Source organism: Rhinolophus sinicus, linkage group LG05 (assembly GCF_036562045.2).
Source record: "Rhinolophus sinicus isolate RSC01 linkage group LG05, ASM3656204v1, whole genome shotgun sequence".
NCBI classification, from domain to species: domain Eukaryota; kingdom Metazoa; phylum Chordata; class Mammalia; order Chiroptera; family Rhinolophidae; genus Rhinolophus; species Rhinolophus sinicus.
The window spans coordinates 183,353,239-183,374,492 of NC_133755.1; the positions used below are offsets into that span (position 1 = coordinate 183,353,239).

Genomic DNA, 21,254 nt, shown 5'->3' on the forward strand with positions numbered 1-21,254 from the left:
CAGGCCACTGCCGTGGGCATCACGTCCTGGCTGAGAGGAACCAGCTTCCCAGCTTTCCCAGCGTTCCCTGCACTTTCACTGGCTGAGGGTTACATTTCTGCTTCTCCAGAAGTGCCCACCTCGAAAGGAAAAGACCCCAAAAGGCATCCCAGGAGATGGTAGCTCGGAGCAACATGTGTCACAGGCCTGTCACCCCAGCACGTTCTGGATGTTTACAAACCCAGGAGAAAGGTTTGCAAAGAAAATCTGAGGACAGGAAGCAATGAAGACAACCAAGGTCTAATTTCTAGGAAGGGTGACACTTCATTGCTGGCGGGGAAAGCTCTAATCGTCCCTTTCACGCATTTCGGCTTTATTCATTGATTTTTGGCCATGTTGTTTTTGGTTTTTTTTATGAAAGTCTCTTCTTTTCCCTCTTCATTCCTTCATCTTTTCCAAGAGCATGTCAGGTGCCGTGAAGCTCACGGGCGCTGAGGGACAAGGGACCCAGGTCCGCCTCTGAACGAGGGTGGGAAGCTTGGGGTTCACAGTTCCTTGGCAGAGGCGGTAGCACCAAGCACGTGCTCCAGCAGCTCATTTTTATTGTCATCCCGATCGGCTGCCCTTTCTGTCACCTGTGAAGCGGCTGACTGGCATCAAATGCACCTGTGTTTAGACGAGCAGGTGAAGACAGTTTTTCCTTAATACAGATTTACAAATGCTTATTGTAGGAAATATTAGCAAACAAGGAACATAAATAAAGTACGTTGGTAAATTCACAGGCCAGAGGTAACTGTGGTGGCCCCGCTGCAAGTGTAACACACCCCGGTCGGCATGTGCCCCAGACGTGTCCTGTCCCTTTGCACATCGCAGCCTGCCCACATCACCGAGCACGTCCGCACAGGGTGCTCCTAAAGCCTGGTCCACAGACTGTCTCAGGTTGGGAGGGGGTGCAGGCCCCCTCCAGGCACCGCCTGTTGACTGCACCTGGCAGGTGGGGTCCAGGAGTGTAGATTTTAATGACTTCTCAGAATGATTCTTCTGCAGAGCAACATTTGTGAGGCACTCTTCTTTATTAAGTTTATTGGGGCGACAGTGGTTAATAAGGCTCTATAAGTTTTGTGTGTACGGTTCTATAATCTATCATCTGTTTACTGTGTGTGTGCTCACCACCCAGAGTCAGGTCTCCCTGTCACAGTGTGTCTGACCCCCTTCACCCTCTTTGTCCTCCCCCACCGCCTCCCCCTCTGGCGACCACCATCTTTCATCCGTGTCTATCAGTTTCTTTTGTTTGTTTGTTCCTTTGTTGCCTTCAGTTTTATGTCCCACATATGAGTGAAGTCATGTGGTTCTCGACTTTTTCTGTCTGACTTATTTCTCTTAGCATAATACTCTCCAGATCCATCCTCGCTGTCACAAATGGCAGTTTCATCTTTTCTTACGGCCGAGCAGTATTCCACCATATGCACGGACCGCCTCTTTAGGACACTTTCACAGTGTTGTTTTTATGGCTGCATTTCACACCATTGTATGACGTGATGTACTTCACTGAATCGATTGCTTAAAAAGCCTAGATTTTTCTAGTGATTTCAATATTTTGGTATTATTTACAATTCTTGAAGGGATAATGTGCTGATATAATTTTCTACACTTTATACTCATGTCCTGGTGTGCGTTTCCTGAGGACTGCCAGAATTGCTGGGCTGGGGGACGCATTGGCAGGTGCCCGTTCGCATGTCTGGGAGCCGTCTGTTCACTCATTAAGCATCACATGTCCCTGTCACCCCTCAGTGCCTCATGGGGCTGCTTATATACGTGGGTGCACGAGCCCCTGGGCCTGGTTACCATACAGTTTCTGACACATTGGGGAAGGAGCACCTGCGTCCTGGGACAGGGTACATGGCCATGCCGGGGACGTGTGAGAAGCATTGGTCTCAACTGTGTCAGCGGCGAGCGCCTGTGACACCACAGAAAAATAACTGACAGAAAGAAGAAAGTCTGTGACATCAGCGTCATGTCCTGCCTCCCAGCCCAGGGGCCCCAGGGTCCACACCAGGTCATCAGGACCCTGGCCCAGCCCTCTCTGCATCGGCTTATCCTGGGGCCATGTGGAGCCCTGGAGCTCCAGGCTTTTTTCTCCCTGCCACTAGCAATCTGGTGGATTATTACTAACTTTTTAAATGAAAATCCCAGAAGTTATCTTCAGCAGACTGTCCTGGGTCAGAGAAGGGGACACTCTGACTGCCATGCCAGGGTCCCTCCCAGGAGCCCGAGACCTCACGCTCAGCACAGGCTGTTGGAAGACTGGCTCCCCCACCCCGAAGACAAAGAAAGAAGGAATGCTGCGAAGACACAACCCATAACCGATGTCCCTGCAGCCACTTCTCCGTGGATGCATGGCCTCTGTAGCTACAAACCCTGGTTCGGGGGTGACCAGTGTGCCTGGCACCCCAGCGCAGGTGAAGGAGGGGGAAGAGCAGGTGAAGCCTGCTGGATGACGGCCCAGCCCTGGGCATGGTCATGGTGGGGCTGGTGTGGGGACGGTTTGGGGACCCAGTAGAGCCCAGGTGGAGCAGCAGGGGTGGGGAGATTAGATGCGAACAGCAGGACCCTGCAGTGTGAAGACGACACATGTGCAGCCCAGGTCCTGTGTCAGGGGTGACAGACGACCCTAAATGGTGGGAACCCACGGAGAGGGAGCAGTGACGTCACAGAGGGGGAAGGTACGCAGAGCTGCTCTCCTGGGACGTTCGGGTGGAGTGTGGCGTGTGGCGCGTGGCGTGTGGCGTGCAGCTCGCTCCTGAGCCTCCCCGTCGTGCTGGGGCAGTGGTGTGCGTGGTGTTGGCATCCACATGTCGCACTGCTGCGTGACAGCAGGAGGCGGGGTCTCTGCTGAGCCCGGGGTCGCAGCCCCGACCGACCTGGGCAGGTCGCACAGCCCCGGCCTCTTGCCCCAGGCAGCAGGAGGGTTCCTGCTTGCACGTCCCTGCAGCGCCCTGAGTGTCTGTGCGTGTGCGGTGCGAGCAGGACCAGGCTGCCCTTTGCATAAACGAGGACAAGACGTTGCCTTATTAGGTGTCTTGGGGCCAGACTTGCTGTGTCGTGGGCTCTGGATATCTGCAGAGTTAAATATTTAGAATCTGTTCTGTTTGAATACTTCTGCCAAAATGTGTCTGTAGTTTTCTCCCCTCGTCAGGAGGAGGGGCTTTGAAGAAACTTAAGAAGCTCAGGTCTGGCGGGAGGGTGGTGGGGCCGTGGGAAGTGCGCTCAGCCAGGCGCAGGGTGCGGCCGGCTGACCTCGGAGGCCCCGCCAGCCACCGCAAGGCTGATGGCACAGGGTGGGGCTCCCGCCGAGCTGCTTATTTTTGCAGCTACAGTTTTAAAAGCAGTTATTCTGTGGATTGCAGATTACAGTAGATATTGGGTTATAAAATGGGTATTAGACATGCGCATTCCATGCGTCCTTAATAGTCCTTTCCTCCGTTTTTCTCCTTGCTGCTTCTAAGTCTCACCCAGCACGGCCATTAACATCCTGCGGGCCCTGCCTTCCTGTGCCTCACTTCACGGCAGTGTCAGGGGTCCCAGGGCATCCTTGGAACAAGCCAGGCGGGGTTGTGCCAACAGCCGCTGAGGTGCGGAAGGACGCAGGACAAGTCCCTTTGTTTCCCTGAGGAGGGGACAAGAACGCCTTCCGGGGTTGGGGTGTCTTCACAAAGGAAGGCAGAGCCAAGCCAAGAGTCTGGTTTGACTGGGGAAAGCAAAACATGCGAGAAGTGACCTCTGCTGGGCAGCCTGGCTGCAGTGCCAGGCCATCCAGGTCACGAGGACCGGCCCTGGGCTGGGTCGGGGACACAGCTCAGCCAGGGCTGCGGCTCCTCTGTAATCTGGAGCTTCACCCACCCGCCTCTGTAATTAGGACGCCACTGCCCTTTGATTACGCCATTTGCAGGGTCAGGGCCCTCGTCTCGGGATCACACGGAGCATTTTTGTGTCCCCTTTTCATGCTGTCACACAGTCCAGTGCAAAGCCAGTGCATCTCCATTTGCTAGTGACACATGGACCAAGGGTAGTTAGTCACCAACTGGCCACACAGCTGTGTCCTGTGTCCAGGTCAGGCTGGGAGCTCTGGCATTTGTTTCCTCGGCTGAGCAGCAGGCAGCGGGGTCCAAACTCACAGGCGTGTGGACGGGCCTGGCACAGCCTGCTCCCTACTTGTGCTGTGAGCTGAGCCCGGGCCTGGGAGCTGGGCTTCTGCAGGGCCAGCCCAGGCCACAGCTGACCGCCGGACTCTGGCCTCCTGAGAGAATGGATGTAGCATCAGCCCACAGGTTGGAAAACGTGGCTTGTGTCCTGATCGTGGGAAAGTCGCTGGACTGTCCACACTGGCATCCAGAGCAGTAATGTATGTGCAGTGATAATATCCCCACACAGGTCCCTAGGAGCGAGTTGTGGTCACAGTGTCATGGGGGGGGGATGCCCGCCCCGCAGCCTGCAGCTGAGGGCGTGTGTGGGGTGTGGGCCCCGTGCCTCGTGTCCACACCTGCCAGACGGGAGTGGGCACTTCTGAGCTGAGGGCCGAGTCCACGGTCAGAGGCTGGGGCAATGCCCCCCATACCGAGCTCAGAGTTTTTGGCAGTGTGACGGGGGAGCACACGACTGGGAGTGACGATGCTGAAAAGGGCTGCAGAAACGTGCGTTGGTTTTCTCCCAGTTCTGTATACTCGTGAGACCAGCGAGGTGTCTCAGGTCCTTCCTGCTACGGTCGGACACAGCCTGTCCTCTGGGGATTTCCAGGCAGGTCCAGCACACGCCCTCCTCCCTTCTCCTCTGACAGAAGCGACCAGCAGGCTTGGGGAGACTGTCAGTGCTGCCTCCAGAAGCCCTTCTCCAGGCACAGAGGGCCCATGGAGGTGTTCTCCCCAGGGGGGCTTGTGCATGGAGTGGCGTCTTGTAACAGCCGCAGCCACCGGCTGCCCACCGTCATGCCTGCCGTTGTCTCGGCCACAGCACCAGCGCCACAGCCGGTGGTTGAGGGCGTGACGTCACTGCCTGTGGCATCATTCCTCCTGGCGGAGCGGGCTGAGGGTCTCATCCTGAAATGACGCGTCCTGCAGATGGCCGTCTCTGGGGCGGGCGTCCTCTCCTGACGGCTGTCGGGTCCTCACCTCGCGGGGCCTGCACCCTGGAGAAGGAGGGTGAGCATGTCATCCAGCGTGTGACAGGATGGGGTCCTGTGTCTTCTGACACTCACAGTGGTGATGTGAGCGGGCTGTTCTCACCTTGGAGATTCAGAGACAAACTCGGAAGGGTCAGCTCCAGAATGTGGGCTCAACGAGCATTCAGCCTGGGTGTGCACGGTTTCTGGGCTATGACGTGTCCAGTGCACCGGCCAGTGTGGCAGAACGGTTCCCAAACATCTGCCATTTGGGTCAAAGTGCTGCTTTTTCTTTTTCTTTCTTTCCTCTCTCTCTTTTTTTTTTGTTTTTAATTAAAGTTTATTGGGGTGACATTGGTTAGTAAAGTTACATAGATTTCAGGTGTACAATTCTGTATTACATCATCTATATCTCACATTGTGTGCTCACCACCCAGAGTCAGTTTTCCTTCCATCACCATATATTTGATCCCCTTTACCCTCATCTCCCACCCCCCTTACCCTCTGGTAACCACTAAACTATTGTCTGGGTCTATGAGTTTCTGTTTCTCATTTGTTTGTCTTGTTCTTTTGTTGCTTTTGGTTTATATACCACATGTCAGTGAAATCACATGGTTCTCTGCTTTTTCTGTCTGACTTATTTCGCTCAGCATTACACTCTCAAGATCCATCCATGTTGTCACAAATGGTCCTATATCATCTTTTCTTACTGCCGAATAGTATTCCATTGTGTATCTATACCACAACTTCTTCATCCATTCATCTATCGAAGGACATTTTGGTTGTTTCCATGTCTTGGCCACCGTAAACAAAGCTGCAGTGAACACTGGAGACACGTGTCTTTATGTATAAATGTTTTCAGATTTTTTGGGTAGATACCCAGGAGAGGGATTGCTGGGTCATACGGCAATTCTATTCGTAATTCTTTGAGGAACCTCCACACTGCCTTCCATAATGGCTGCACCAGTCTGCATTCCCACCAACAGTGTACGAGGGTTCCTTTTTCTCCACAGCCTCTCCAACACTTGTTACTATTTGTCTTGTTGATGATAGCCATTCTGACTGGGGTGAGGTGATAGCTCATCATGTTTTTTATTTGCATTTCTCTGATGATTAATGATGTTGAGCATTTTTTCATATGTCTATTTGCCATTTGTATGTCCTCTTTGGAGAAATGTCTCTTCAGGTCCTCTGCCCATTTTTCAATTGGCTTGTTTGATTTTTGGTGTTGACTTATATGGGTTTCTTTTATATTTGGATATTAGCCCCTAATCGGAGGTGCTAGTTACAAAAATATTTTCCCGTTTAGTTGGTGGCCTCTTTATTTTGTCAATGGTTTCTTTTGCTGTGCAGAAGCTTTTACGTTTCATACAGTCCCATTCATTTATTTTAGCTTTTTCTTCCATTGCCTTTGGAGTCAAATTCATAAATTCCTCTTTGAACCCAAGGTCCATAAGTTTAGTACCTATGTTTTCCTCTATGCAGTTTATTGTGTCAGGTCTTATGCTTAGGTCTTTGATCCATTTCGAATTAACTTTGGTACCTGGTGACAGACAGCAGTCCATTTAAAAACAAAACACTATTCTTTGCTTTATCCACATGTAAGGAAAATTGTTTTGGGGACATTTGGCTACTTCTGGCTCTTGGCTGGAGTAGACCCAGTACGTTTAAAATAAGATGCTGGTGTCACTGTTATTTGTGATCAACTGTATTAGATGAAATCACTGCTCTTAAGGTGGGGCTTTTCTGGAAAATGGGAAATATTCTGATTCTCTTTGTAAGGTGTCCAATAAAAACTCGGAAACTTTTCTCACTTCCTTTTAATAGAATTGGTCCCCTAATTCTGCGGACTAATGGGGAAACATTTCTCTAGCATCTTCGCAGCATGGTAGGGCCTGTATGTGTCAATACCCACTAAAGCTTCCGCACACAAAGCAAACACTGGGCACAGCCAGGTACTCAGAGAGCAGGTGGGGGTGTGGGGGTCACCGTTGAGGAGGGTTCCTGGAGGTCTCATGAGCAGCAGCCAGGAGTGTCTGCGGGGCGGGGGGTGTTGCTTGGTGAGCCCTGCTGGTCCCATGCATTGATGATGGGGGGGCAGGGGCAGCCCCATGTGGGGCTCCTGACGCTCGAGGCCCTGGGCGGGGGGCAGACTGTGGAATGAGGAGCGGGCATCTCGGAAGCCCTGTGGAGCATGAGGCTCAATGTGAGGTGAAGGGAAGAATCGAATAAAGGAAGAATCGGTTTGGGGTTTTCAAGAGTGAGGTTGGTGCAATTGTCATTGACACAAAAAATTTGGAGAGTTGACTTTCAACACGGATGGTCCCTGAGTAGTTGTTGGGGACACAGGGATGATACAAAGAGGTCAGGGTGGGAGAGGATGTGATTTGGGACCACTCACCGTCAGGGGCTCCGGGACCCTCCCAGGGTGGTTCGTGTGTGTCGTGGCTGGTGGTACCCCACTTCCCTCCTCTGTTGGGGTGCATGACTCAGGTTTCAGATTAGAATCAACCACAGTTTCTCTAACTCTGGGTCACAGGAAACCCACACAGGAAGCAATAGATGTGAACAGACCCCCATGGTCACTCCTTTCTTTCCGAACGAGCCAGGTCTGTGAGTTACATCCAAATCTTTATTACAATTATTATTATTTTGAAATATGAGTTTGACAGTGAGAGTCCCATGTTATCTGTCCACCATTTTGCGAGTGTTCTTAGCGGGTCTGGTGCTCAGTGGCCCACGGCCCTGAGAGGCGGAGGCACGGTGGGTCGATCGCGGCCATGAGTCCCTCACGCGGGTTGGGTTCTCACTCAGTTTTCCTGGCTCTGTGACCTTGAGGAAGACACGAAGCTCTACAGCCTCTGTTTCCTCGCTGGTGCTGTACACGCCACAGGCTTTTCTACCAGGATTGACGTGTGCAGGAGGCTTCATGTGGTGCCCACAGTGCCTGCAAATGTGGCAGGAATCCCGGGTGAGCCCTCAGCCTAGGGAGCCTCCCCTGCACTTGGACGAGGGGCCCCTCAGGAGTACGTGCTGCCTGTGAGGGGGGCCTTCGCCCCAGGGGTCCTGCTTTGCTCTTTTACTGAAGGGGACGCACAGGTAATTACACTCCATTCAAACTACACATTTCAGGGTCTCCTCCTCCCAACCTACCATTTCCAGAAAATTGGATTCTAAGGGGACACTTCTTTTTATTTCACGTTTTGTCTTTGATCATCTAAGTTGTGTAATTAAAAAGAAAACCACAGAAAATTCCATGACTGATGAAGAAAACATGTGTAAGAATTAAGTCATCAGGTCTAAGGAACAGATGAAAGCCCATATGTTGAGACCTGTGACAGTACGGTTTGGCTTTGCCATTGTTAGAAGCGCACATTTCTGGGCCACACGCAGACCAGGCGTTGGGGGCCTGATGGCCCCACTCAGACCCTGTGTCTGGCCTCCTCAGCCCGGCCTAGACTGGGGGACCCACTGACCTTCTCTGATCCGGTCACCGAGTGTGTAGAATGAGGACCAGGGCCCAACCACACAGAATTCTTGGCACGTACGCTAGTGTGTGAAAAGCACGTAGTTATAATACCCACTAAGTGCTATCGATCATTGATCTCGAATCTCTGTGTGTGTACAAGGCACGTGTGCTTTGTAGTGTGGATCCTACTGAACGAACTGTTGTTCCTGAAGCCTCTCTCGTATGTGAAGCCCTGGCTAAACCTGAGAACACTGCACGGTCCTCCCTGCCCCACACGTGGTGGTGCCTCTTAGCGCCCTCAGCGAGGCAGCCGGCATCCTCAGTGTGTGCCCCACACCAGCGGGGGCGTGCGCCCTCCACACGCCCGGGCAGCTGTCACTTTCAGAGCGGAGGTGTGAGGCTCATCCACGCTTCAGGGTCCGAGCAGGCTGACCTGTGCGCCCTCAGCTGGCGCCTCAGCAGGTCACAGGATGGGGCGCCCTGGAGGAGAGCGTTGCCGCTGCGCTGTGATACTCAGCCGTTCGCTCATGCTCAAGCACCTCTGCCGTTTTTCTGGGTTTGCAGGTGTTTGCAGGGCTCTCACCTTACATTACACATGTCTTGTGGTCTGAGGTCATTCAGACCTTATCGTCCCTTGAAGGGACTGGACACATGGTCCTCACCGGGGCCTTGACCTTGAGCTGAAAGTGCAGATGTGATCACCGTGCTCTGAAGTCCTCTGTGGCTTCCACACCCGTGGGCCGCCCCCCGCCCCCAAGCTTCAGAGCCCATCGGGCCCGCCGCCTGCCCCACGTCCTGCAGGGACGTCCCTGTGCAGCTTCCTGACAAGCCCTCTGCTGTGCTCACGGTGTCTGATGAGCACAGTCTGTCTGTTCAGGGAGCAGGTGACAGATCGTGTGCACACAGAAGGCAGGGGCCACTCACAGTAGCGGGCTGTTACAACGTGCCTTGGGAAGCACGATGTTCGGTGGTTTGAGAGAGTGCTTTCAGAGAGAGTTCTGGAAACATGAGGAGATGCACTGAAATGGATGTCAGTTTGCCTCTGCAGCTCACACCGGGGTGACAAGTGCATCGCACAGCCGCTGTCATAGCAGTTGACCCCAGACTGTCAGCCGTAGTCAAGAAAAAGTGTTCCTTTGGCCTCATCCGCCGATCTGGCTGGGCTTTGCTGGGGCCTCTGAGCTGCGTGGGGGTCTGGGTCTGCTCTGTATGTCTCGTTGTCCTTGTGAGAGACAGGACAGGACTGTCTCATGGTGACAGCAGAGGCTCAGGAGAGCAGCCCCACCTTGCCGGCTGCCTGCGGTCCTTCCGGGAGCCATGTACGTCAGGTGTGAGCCCAGAGTCGCAGAACCAGGAAGACACCCTGCCAGTGTGGGAGAGCCGCAGACACCCTGGTGACCGGGTGAGGGAGGGTGGGGCCAACAATGTCATCTGTTCATTCCTGGAGGGGAGCGTGTGGTTATCCCGAGTCGGAGAAAGTGGGGAAGGGCCCACGGGGACATGTTCAGGGACGTGAGTGTCGGTGAAGCACGTGTTTCCGAGCCTCGCAGGCTGTGCTTGCAGCAGTGATGGGACTTGGCAGAGGCCATCAGAGGTAAACACATTCAGTCCCTGCGTGTCACGATGGTGCTTACAGAAATGAGGGGTCAGGCCAGCCGGGGGCAGCAGAGAAAATGTAAGTAGAACACTGAGATCCCTCCAGGGATGCTGAGGGGACACAAGGGGACGGGCAGACTCCTGGGACTTTTCTGTAACACATTGGACTGTACGTGGAGATGTGTCTATGTTAGGTGTCATGGGAGGCCGGCTGACCCCGGTATTCGTCGGAGTCCTCTGGACGTGGGGCATGAACACTTTGGACCGGCTGTGGTTGTCTTAGTCACACCTCCTAATGAAACCATCATCAGCCAATTCAGTCATCACTCGAGGACGTCACTCTAAGCACAGCTGACCTTACAGGTGCACAGTCAGACGTGGCATGTGGGGCTCCCGCCCCACGCTTTACACCACTTACCGGTGAGAGCTTGCTGTTCAGTAGAGCGTGTCAGTAATGGGTCCCCAAGTCCTGCTGGGAAAAACGAGCCTGGACTAAGCACTGAACATGCACGCTTTCCTGGGACCTGACTGTGGACTTTCACGTAGTGCTGAGTCTGAGACACTGTCCATTGGAAGACAGACCAGAGAAGAGAGGAAACGTGGCCAGTTCAGATGTGCCCAATATTTTCTCTTCTCTTAGAATTCCCATTTTATTCTCACTAAAGAAAAGCTTTTGCGGATGCATTTGGATAGAGATTTGCTTCTTGGGACTACTTACATGTCGTGAGACGTGCTCTGGTAAGAGGGTGTGCCCACATGGCTCCACCCTAACACAGAGCACGTGCCCACATGCGTGGCAGCGCCCTCACACGCTTCCCACGTGCTTCCCAAGCGACACCTTCTCAGAGGCAGCTGCCTCTTCTGTTTCCATCAGTCTCACTTTCACTTGGGCTGGAGTTTCCTGTAAGTGGAATAAGCCTTCTTGGCTTATTATGGTGGTTTTGAGATCCATCCTTGGTGGTTGCACGCATTGCCCACTTATTTTCTGTAAGGTGTGTGTGTAATTGTATGTCGTATGCATTGACCATGATCTGTGCATTTTCGAGTTAATGGATGTGTGAGTTGTTCCCAGGGCTATTATAAATAAAGCTGCCTTGTACCCACTGAACTGGTCATTTCGGGGACCTCTGTTTTACGTACTCTTGGATGAATACCTAAGAGTCGACTTCCCAGGTGGCCTTATCATCTCACCTTCGTGTGATCGATGCGTGAGGACCCCAGCTGTGTGTACCATAACCTTGCCAGCATTCGTCCTTGGTGGTGTTTGATCTGTGTCACTCTAGCAGGCACACAGTGGCATCTTGTGGTTTTCATTTGTATTTTCCTGATGAATAACAATGCCAAGCATTTGTCCAGTCATGTATCTTTCATTTTGAAGAGTCCGTCCAAATCTTTGCCCAATTTAAATGGGATTATTTGTCCTTTCTATTGATTTGTAGGGTTATTTATATAACCTGAATCTTTGTCAGGTACATGCATTAGGAACATTTTCTCCCCGTGTGACACTTGCCTTTTTTACTGTCTTAATGGTGTCTTTGGTGAGCATAAGTTTTAAGTTTTAATAGAGCCCAATTTACCAAATAGTTTTTTGTGGTTACTGTTTGCTGCGCTGTCCTAAAAGCATTTGTCTAACCGCACATCACAAAGATAGTTTCCCATATTTTCTTTACAGGCTTTGTATTTTCAGCTTTCCAGTTTAGATCTCTAATCCATCTCAAAAAAATGTTTGTGCATAGTATGTTAGACTTTATTTTTTTATTCTCAGATAAATACCCCATTGTTCTAGAATCATTTGTTGAAAAGATTTGCCCCTCTTACTGAGTTGCTTTGGTGCCTCGTTAATTATCAATTGAACATAGATTTTTAGGCCTGTTTATGAACTCTTTATTCTTCTGATTAATCTGTTCAGCTGTTCTCACTCCAATCTCATACTGTCTGGATTAGTAGCCGTATAATAACTTTTCAAGTCAGGTGATGCTAGCCTCGGGCCGAGCATTCCAGGTCTTCCTCAACTTTGCTCTTTTGGAAGAGTGCATTTCCATGGACATTCTAGAAGCAGAGTGTCAGTTTCTACAAAAGAACAGCCTAAGATTTTGATGGATGTTGTGTTGAATCCATTGACAGACTTGGGGAGAGTTAGCATCAAATATTACTGCATCTTCTAATCTACTAACATGGTGCCTATCTCTCTCCATTTACATAGATTTCTTTATTTAAAATGTTTTAATTGTTTTTTTAAATTTATCGGGATGCCATTGATGAATAAGATTATATAGGTTTCAGGTATACAATTCTGTAATCCATCATCTGTGTATTGCATGATGTGCTCACCACCCAAAGCCTAGTCCCCCTTTGTCACCATATATTTGACCCCCTTTACATTTTTCTGTCTCCTCCCCAGCCCCCTTACTCTCTGGTAACCACTATACTGTTGTCTGTGTCTATGAGTTTTTGCTTGTTTGTTTGTCTTGTTCATTTGTTGCTTTCTGTTTTATATCCCACATGTGAGTGAAATAATATGGTTCTTGACATTTTCTGTCTGATTTATTTCACTTATGATAATCTCAAGATCCATCCAGGTTGTTGCAAATGACAATATTTCATCTTCTCTTATGGCAGAGTAGTATTCCATTGTGTATATAGACCACAACTTCTTTATCCATTCATTTATCGAAGGACATTTTGCTTGTTTCCATGTCTTGGCCACCGTAAACAAAGCTGCGATGAACATTGGAGCACACGTGTCTTTATCTCTAAATGTTTTCAGATTTTTGGGTAGATACCCAGGAGAGGGATTGCTGGGTCATATGGTAATTCTGTTCGTAATTTTTTGAGGAGCCTCCACACTGCCTTCCATAACGGCTGCACCAGTCTGCATTCCCACCAACAGTGCATGAGGGTTCCTTTTTCTCCACAGCCTCTCCAACACTTGTTACTATTTGTCTTGTTGATGATAGCCATTCTGACTGGGGTGAGGTGATATCTCATTGTGGTTTTTATTTGCATTCCTCTGATGATTAGTGATGTTGAGCATTTTCTCATACATCTGTTGGCCATTTGTATGTCTTCTTGGGAAAAGTGTTCAGGTCCTATGCACGTTTTTTGATTAGATCATTTGTTTTTTTGTTGTTGGGTTGTATGAATTATTTATGTATTTTAGATATTAGCCCCTTATTGGAGGTGTTGTTTGCAAATATCTTCTCCTATTTGGTTGGTTGCCTTTGTTTTATTCATGGTTTCATTTAATTTTTCTTTGCCATGCTTTTTAATTTTCAATGTCTTACATATACTTTTATAAATTTATTTCTATCTCTGTTTTTGATGTTATTGCAAATGAGATTTTAAAAAATTATCTTTCAGTTGATTTTTGTTGTAGAAATAGAAATACAGGTGATTTTTATATATTTATATCTTGAAAATTTGCTATATTCATTCATGAATTATAACAGCTTTTTCTTTGTAGATGTTTTAGAATTTTTTTCACATACATAGTCCTATCATGTGTGATCAAGGACAATTTTGAATTGTTTTCCTTCTAATTTTTAGGCTTTTTAAAACTTTTTTGCATTGTGTAGGCCCCACAGTATAAAGATAAATACAATTGGTGAGCGTCTTCTAATATTAGAGTGAAAGTCATCGTTGTTTTATCATTAAGTATGATGTTAGCTGTAGGTTTTTCTTTTAATATGCTCTTTGGAAGATAGAGGTTATCTTCTGTTTCCACTTTTCTGAGAGTTTTGTCATTTGATTAATGACCTAGTTCACCTTAATAAAAATGAACACTTAAATTTTCTTTGCCAGAAAAGTGGTAGTTTTTCTGCAACTGAAAGAATTTTCATTTAGAGTATAATGTTATTACAATGCCTAAAAAGGTCATTGAGTATTATTTCTAGCCTTTTAAACGGTTGCCTCAGTTTTGCCAGGCATTTTATCCTTCCTTTTAAGGACACTTGTGTGTTATGCCGTTTGTCCCTCCTGACCATCGCCTGAGGCCATTAGGTGGGTGTGACACCGTCTGGCGTGAGTGCCCCCATTTCCGTGACTTCCCTGGAGCCATGCGCTGGGTCTGACGACTCGGCCTCCACTCTGTTCCTTCACATCCCATGTCATCTTGTCCACGTCGCCCTGTGCTGCCGCCATATTTTCGGAAGGACTGCCAAAGGATTAAATAAAAATGCTGTAACTTTGAACATTACATTTGTTTGATGCCGCTTGATGACTCAACACAGAAAGAAATAAGAAGATGGGAGTGAATAGGAAACAGACTCCATCAGTACAACTTAGAAGTGAGTGGAGGTACGTTTGCTGGCAGGAGCTAGTGGGGTGATGCATGGATGCTGTCAGTTCCTGCGGTCCTTTCCGAAGAACTCAGGAGGTATTGGGTACAGCTGAACAGCAATGTTGTGCCATTCTTTCAAAATGAGGTACGTCTGGGAAAACAAAATGTTCCAAGAATGGATTGTTATGTGGCTCAAGGACCAGGTTGTCCCTCAGCAAATAACAACAACCAACCAGGCAACCAGCCGACAGCAGACGATGGTCTCCCAGCAACGTGAACAGAAGCGAAGCTGTGGTGGAGAATTGGGGGCCAGGAGGGAGTCCTTTCAAGGTGAGCACATAAGTGAGAGTGGAACCAAGAAAATCTGAATCCACAAGTGACTGGAACCCGAGACTTGCTGCTGGTGTCAGCGTTCTGTCTATGGCGGTGGCCATGGGGATGGAAAAATAAATGGTTTCAAGTATCCTGCTGTATAAGAATGCTTCCCAGGGTCCACTGAGACGCTTCCAACAGGTACACTGTAGGAAAGTGAACAGTAAAGCCCTAAATATTAATGTGAGGCTATTAAGACATGAGCTAGCCAGAAAAAATGACATATTCAGCATGTGTCTTCTTGAAATACGGCCAGATCTAAAGATCTTTTTTTTTTTTTTTTGGTAGAATGGATGTGATTTGTTATTGCTTCAGATGTCATCAGACTCAGATCAAGTAGCCTACATTTAGTGAGCTCATCATTTAAGAGGTTTTTTCCCCCTTCAAATTCATAAATGTCTGACAGCCATTTGTTTTCATCTAAATTCTCTGATTACTACTTCTCGGGAGTCCGCTCACCGGGGGAGTGCAGCCGTGGCGGCTGGGTACCTGAGCCGTAAGCAAGACAAGCTCACGGGGCCCGAGACGCACACAGGTAGAGTTAGCTGTGGAAGAAAGTACAGTGCACGCATCATATGACAAGTGGGCACGTTTCCTTGTGGGCTCAGAGTGCCAGTAGGTCAGTTAGCTGTGGCAGGAGCACAGATACCCATGGCCGTTCTTCTGGAATGGACTCAAACCTAACTGTGAATAATATACCTATTTTAAAAGTTCGGTTTTGACGCCTCTGCCATCCTGACAGCTCCGGCCAGTTCCAGACTTTCCTACTTGCATATCATGCTTCTATCTGGCCCTCAGCTGGGCATGATGTGAGCGTCACACATTCCTTTAAACGGTCTCTCCTTCTGCGCTTTCTTATTTCCACCACCCTCATTCTGGTTGTCTCCGTTTTTAGAGTCACTGAAAATTCCCCCTTTTTCTTGTCCCCTTTTCTGATGCGTTATGAGGTCTCCTTGACATTTTTCTAATACGTCCTTGAGACTTGTCTCCTTGGATTTCTTTTTGAAGTCACGTTCCTGTGTGTCTCAGTGATTGAAAGCTTCTGGTATGGTGGGGAAATGTGACTTGTTTATGTGGCTTTGTCCCGATCCATCTCTTTTTGCAGGTGTGATTGATGTCTTTATTGAGTGTGGGGCGTCTGTGCCCCAGAGACCCACGCTGAAGGGGTTTCTTTGCTTTGCTCATGTCACGTGGCCTGAGCGAGCCCTGGTGCAGATCTGGCGGTCGCTCCCCAGGGAGCTGAGCTGATTTAGGAGCGAGAGCACTTTTCCAGTGTTTGATCCTGCTTCTCTCAGCCTCTGTTCCCAGGGGTCATCGTTAGTTTGTCTACAGACGACCTTCTTCCTGCATTACAGCCCCTACTAAGAAAAATATATTGCATTTCTCCAGCACGCTTGAGTGCCCACGTGGGGTGGACTTACCACCTTAAATTGCATAAGTGAGCAACGCTCCTCCGTCAGGATGTTTGCACAGACAAACACGGCGTTTCTCCTGACTCAGCCATAACGCCTTCACCATTTTGCAACGTTCTCAGCAAATTCTAGGAGGTCGTTGACTCAGTCAAGCCGACTTTACTGATGAGCCTTCAAATATGATATGCTGTCCTCCAAAGGGACGTTTCAGGGGTTTTCCGGAACGACTGCTATAGATACAGCATGTCCTTGGACGATGCAGGAAACGTGTTTGTGCCAGATAACAGCACCATAAATCCTGTTCACTAATAACATTTCTGAACAGGAGCCAAGGCGGCATTAGAGCGAGTGGTGTGTTTCCCGGGGGGGCCCATTGGCGGCCTGGTCTCGGCCCAAGCCAGCCTCTCCCGGACTGAGGACGCTGAGGGATTCTAAGGAGCTGACAACAGGAGCTCAAGACATCTTCCCTGCTTTCTAAACATGAGGCAAAGGGACTTACTGCAACTCGGAGAGAAATCTGATCATTGTCATTTGCACTGCACGCCAGTTTCCAAGTTACAGCGGGAGGGAAGCCTCATTCTTTAAGACAATCGTCAACACAGGAGTAGGTTTCTTTATTATCTCCCCAAGTGCTGAGCAAAATCCTGAGCACACTATAAAGCACCCAACTTACAGGAAACAGTCAATACGAAATTGAACGCGAGGGAGTGGTGATGCCTTAAAACGCCATGGCCGTTGGGTGTGTGTGTTAGACGTGAGCTGTGTGTAGGAATCTCCCCACAGTTGTCTCGCCGCCACCTAGCACGGTGCCTGACGTTATAGAGGACTTAATCCAGTACCTGCAGAGTGCTGGGGTCCGTGGAGCGTTTGTGCTGATGGAAGCACACGCTCAATTCCAATGCTGGACGGCTTTGCTGTTAGAACTTTGTTATTTAAAGTTCTCAAGTTATAGATAAAAAAGATCTGATTCTAAAGCCGCAGGGAGTTTGTGGGAGACCCATGGAGCCCCCCCCCCAGAAGAGGGAAGCTCAGATGGCTGCTTCCCAGGGCCCTGGGGGCTCCTGCAGCCCCGAGACTCAGGAAGAATGGAACTCCAGTGTCCTCAACCTCCAGGTCTCAGGGCGAGAGCGTCCAAGTGGACACGTGGGTCCAGTGCGTGGTCCCCTGCAGGCAGAGTCGGGACGTCCACGGTCTCCATCACAGGAGCCTGCGCACCCTATAGGAAGGGGATTGCCTGCTGGACCCTCAGGGCTGATGTCTTCCTTCCTCTCTCACTCGTGGAAATGATTTTAGCATCTCCTGTGAGGACTGAATGACCCATGGGATGGGCTCTGAGATCACCCCACACGATGTGTCCCGGAGAGACTGTGGTTTAGCCTGAGCGTTTTTATTTAATCCATGTCAGGAGCTGTGATCAGCCTCTGCGGTCACAGCAGGGAAGTCAATGTGTGAGCATCCTGGGTAGGAACATGGCAGAGGACGTACAAGGTGACATGCACTTCTGTGTTCTTCCAGGACACACACAGAAACAATACGCCCTAAAAACCTGACTGGGGCATGGGGGACACTGTGCAGAGCTAGCACACAGCACAGAGTGAAGAGCAGCTGGTCATTGTCATTGTCAGTGACTGATGCTTGGTCACTTGTGTCGTTCTGTGGCACTTCAACCTGTTGTCCCTGCCACAGACCATACAGCCCTGTGGCCACAGTTTGCCTAAGACTGATAAGCTCAAAAATGGGTGGGTGCAGTGCATTGTCGTCCCCTGTGGTTCAGCGTCATCTTAAATAAAGTTAGTGACAAAATTGAAAGAAGTAGAAAATGATTATTGGTCCAGTACCAACTGCAATAAAAATGTTTGAAAAATGCTGACAAATGGCCTCCGTCTTCCACCCCCTTCCTCCCCTGTGACTGACTGGACACAGGCTGCCTGTTCACGCCTGTCTCTTCCTCTCTCTAGTGTCCTCGTGTGACCAGGAGCAGCAGTCGGCCCTGGAGGAGGCCCGGCAGCCCAAGAATGACAATGTGGTGATCCCCGAGTGTGCCCACGGCGGCCTGTACAAGCCCGTCCAGTGCCACCCCTCCACGGGCTACTGCTGGTGTGTCCTGGTGGACACCGGGCGCCCCATCCCTGGCACGTCCACCAGGTAACGTCATTCTCAGGGGGCTGCGAGGTGTGGGGTCGGGAACTAGGAAGGGCGGAGGCCCCTGGTTTCCACTGCGCCCCCACTTCCTGGTGCAGGGTGCCTGCAGAAACTGTGGTTCTGGCCGTCAGAGACGAGAGGAGACCATCCAGAAACGTGCCGGCAGTGTTTGCCTTTGGCAGGCTGTCCGGGCCATGCCGGCACTTACACTGTGTTGAGTGTCAACCGCAGGTCCCTTTGTCCCTGGTGTTGGGAGAGGGAGCCAAGCATTTCACCGCAGCAGGGCCAGACTGCCCCGGATGGATTTCTATGGTATAAACACATGGAAACCCTGAAATTACCGCTTATAAAAGAGCATGTGCTGACGGCAAGGACAGCAGGTGGTCCGGGGTCTGGGATACCAAAGGCCTCCTCCTGTTCTGTGTGGCTCAGCAGAGCGGCGGCTGGGACACACGTGCTGGTGGGTGTGGAAACGGTGGGAGCGTGAGGGAAGGTGACTGGCTCTCTTGGTTAGATGACCTGAGCTCTGGTTTTTCAGATTTGTACAAAAGTAGTTTACAAATATATCAAAATATCTCTCCAATGTTATCAAATTAATCCATCAGCTTCACCTCTGGAGCCGAGCCAGGAGCATTCTAACCGTCCCAAGTCATTTCCCCCAAGGGGTCGTGTGACTATTCCGCCTCAAGAGGAGGAAACGCAGGAATGCAGACCCACGAGCTGAAGCACAGTGACTGGCTCGTAAACGTTTCCTCAGGACAAAGTCACCCAGCCCTCGTCTGGCTCTCAGTAAAACCAGTGTCCTCGGGCAGTGTGCCCTGGAAGCCGGAAGAGCAGGACAGTGGGAAAGCTGGTCCTGGGTGGCCAGCACGTCACCCATCCCAGCCACACAGTCTACACTCACCACGTGGCCAGCACAGGGGGCTGTTGGCCCAGGACGGGCTCAGCGTCTGTGGGGGCTGTTACAGTCGCACGTGTGGTGCAGGCAGGAAGAGAACGGGACCCCTTTCACGGTTTTGGTGTGAGGTTGTTTCTGGTTCCTGTGCACAGGTGTAAAGGGAAGAGTCAGGAAAGTGTTTCTGCATATTAATGACAGGCTTGTTCATTTAAGTGGGGCCTTGGTTCCCCAGCGGCGTTGAGCCACAGCCCTGCGAGTCCCTGAGCTGCCCCTCCAGAAGGGGGAGTGTCCCTGGCAGACGTTTTCTTAGCACCGGCCAAGCAAAACCCCTAAGCTGTCAAAACCAGAGCCTGACACTGGCTCTGAAAGGATGTGATCAGCATTACAATGTCATCCCTGCAGAACCTATAAACGGTTTTACACTCGGATCAGACAGGAAACGTACTCACCGCTCTTCCCTCGTACCATCCCCACCGCTCTGCCCAGAGTACCGGGTATCCTGCCAGGGAGGAGAGTTCTCAGCATCCCTGTTTTGCTGACAGGAGAGGGTACGTCCCTCTCCTTTGAGTTTCAAGAAACAGCATTAAATTAAACCCAGAGGAAGAGACCCCTTAGACTCCTGCTGCATTTGTGTCTCATTTGTTCGTTCATTCATTCACACATGCTTATCACAAAGGCTGCCTGTCAGCAATGTCCACACACTGCGCCCGGGACAGAGGAAAGAGCTGCAAAGAGCAAACGCAGCCCCGTCTCTCGGCGCGTCAGACAGGGAGCACGCGTACCTGGGGCTACACTTCACGGCAGCAAGTGGGTCCTCACACTCAGGCCACCTCAGCATTTACCAACTCACACAGCTCTAAGGACACGGGAAGTGCGGGTTATTTCAGTAGTTCAAGGGCATAATTGTAGTAAGCCGTCTGTGTTCTCGCCATCCGTTTCTGGCTTGCTCTGGGGTTCCTGCCTGCTTTGGTTTCTAGAAGCATCCTGTGCAGCGTGACAGCCCTTACGTGCCTCTTTGCCACAGCAGGGCAAGTGCTCCCACCGCCCTTTGACCTTCCCTGCACTTCCTCTTGCTCTGATTGGCCAGAATGTCACCCTGTGACATGTCCTTTGCTGGTGGAGGAAGGGCCACGGGGGCCCCCACTCAGCACCCAGGTCTGCGATGGGGCCCCCTCTCGGCCCCTGTGACCATACAGAGCATGTTCTCTGGGTGACACAGTTTGCATCGTTCAGCATAGAAGCGACATGATCTCTGAATAATTCTGAAGACCTTTCGCTGTCTCATGCACGCGGTTGTTTGCTTTTACGCAATAAGCCTTTGGATGCCCTCAGTGTTTCTGCTGCTGTTGTAGGCGCTGGGGCCAGGATAGAACACACAGAAGTCTGTGCCTCCACAGAGGTGGTGCTCGGTGGGAGGAAACAGACAACAAGCAGAACACAAGGGGACAAAACACAGAAGCAAGTGGGCTGGCTGAGGACCCCGTCCTTAGACGCTCTGCAGGAAGAGAAGCAATGGGCGCGGAGCATTGGGGGCTGCACCTGCAGCAGAGCGGCGGGGGGACTCCCTGGGCAGGTCCTGCAGAAGTTGGGGAGCACACAGACCGTGTCTGCGGAAGGGCGGTCCAGCATGGGGAGCGGCTGCCGGCACAGAGCTGGAACCTCGTTCAGCTTTGAGCAGTCAGGAAGCTTTTGGTTTCCAGTGGTGACAAGCCGTCCTGACAGGATTAAACAGTGAGGTGACAGGTTCGCTCGGGTCAGACGTCCAGAGGTGGAGGCAGTTGCGCTTTGGTTGAAACTGACTTGGTGCTGTCGCTGGAGACAGTCTCCCGATCGTCCCTCTGGTTCCTCCCTGTGTCGCCTTCATCCTCGGACATCTGTCCCCAAGATCACACGGTGGCTGCTGAGATCCGGGCGTCTCACCCATACGTCATGGTGCTCGGAGGACACAGGGC

General features: G+C 50.6%; 1 protein-coding gene across 2 annotated transcripts in view; it reads left to right on the top strand.

Annotated features, from left to right (window-relative positions):
• Positions 1 to 21,254, top strand: part of SMOC2 (SPARC related modular calcium binding 2) — a 163,372-nt gene that overhangs the window by 99,396 nt on the left and 42,722 nt on the right. For both annotated transcript variants that reach the window (XM_074333859.1, XM_074333858.1), the window contains exon 8: positions 18,221 to 18,407. In XM_074333859.1, the coding sequence (XP_074189960.1) occupies positions 18,221 to 18,407 (187 nt within the window). The remainder of the gene's footprint in view (positions 1 to 18,220; positions 18,408 to 21,254) is intronic.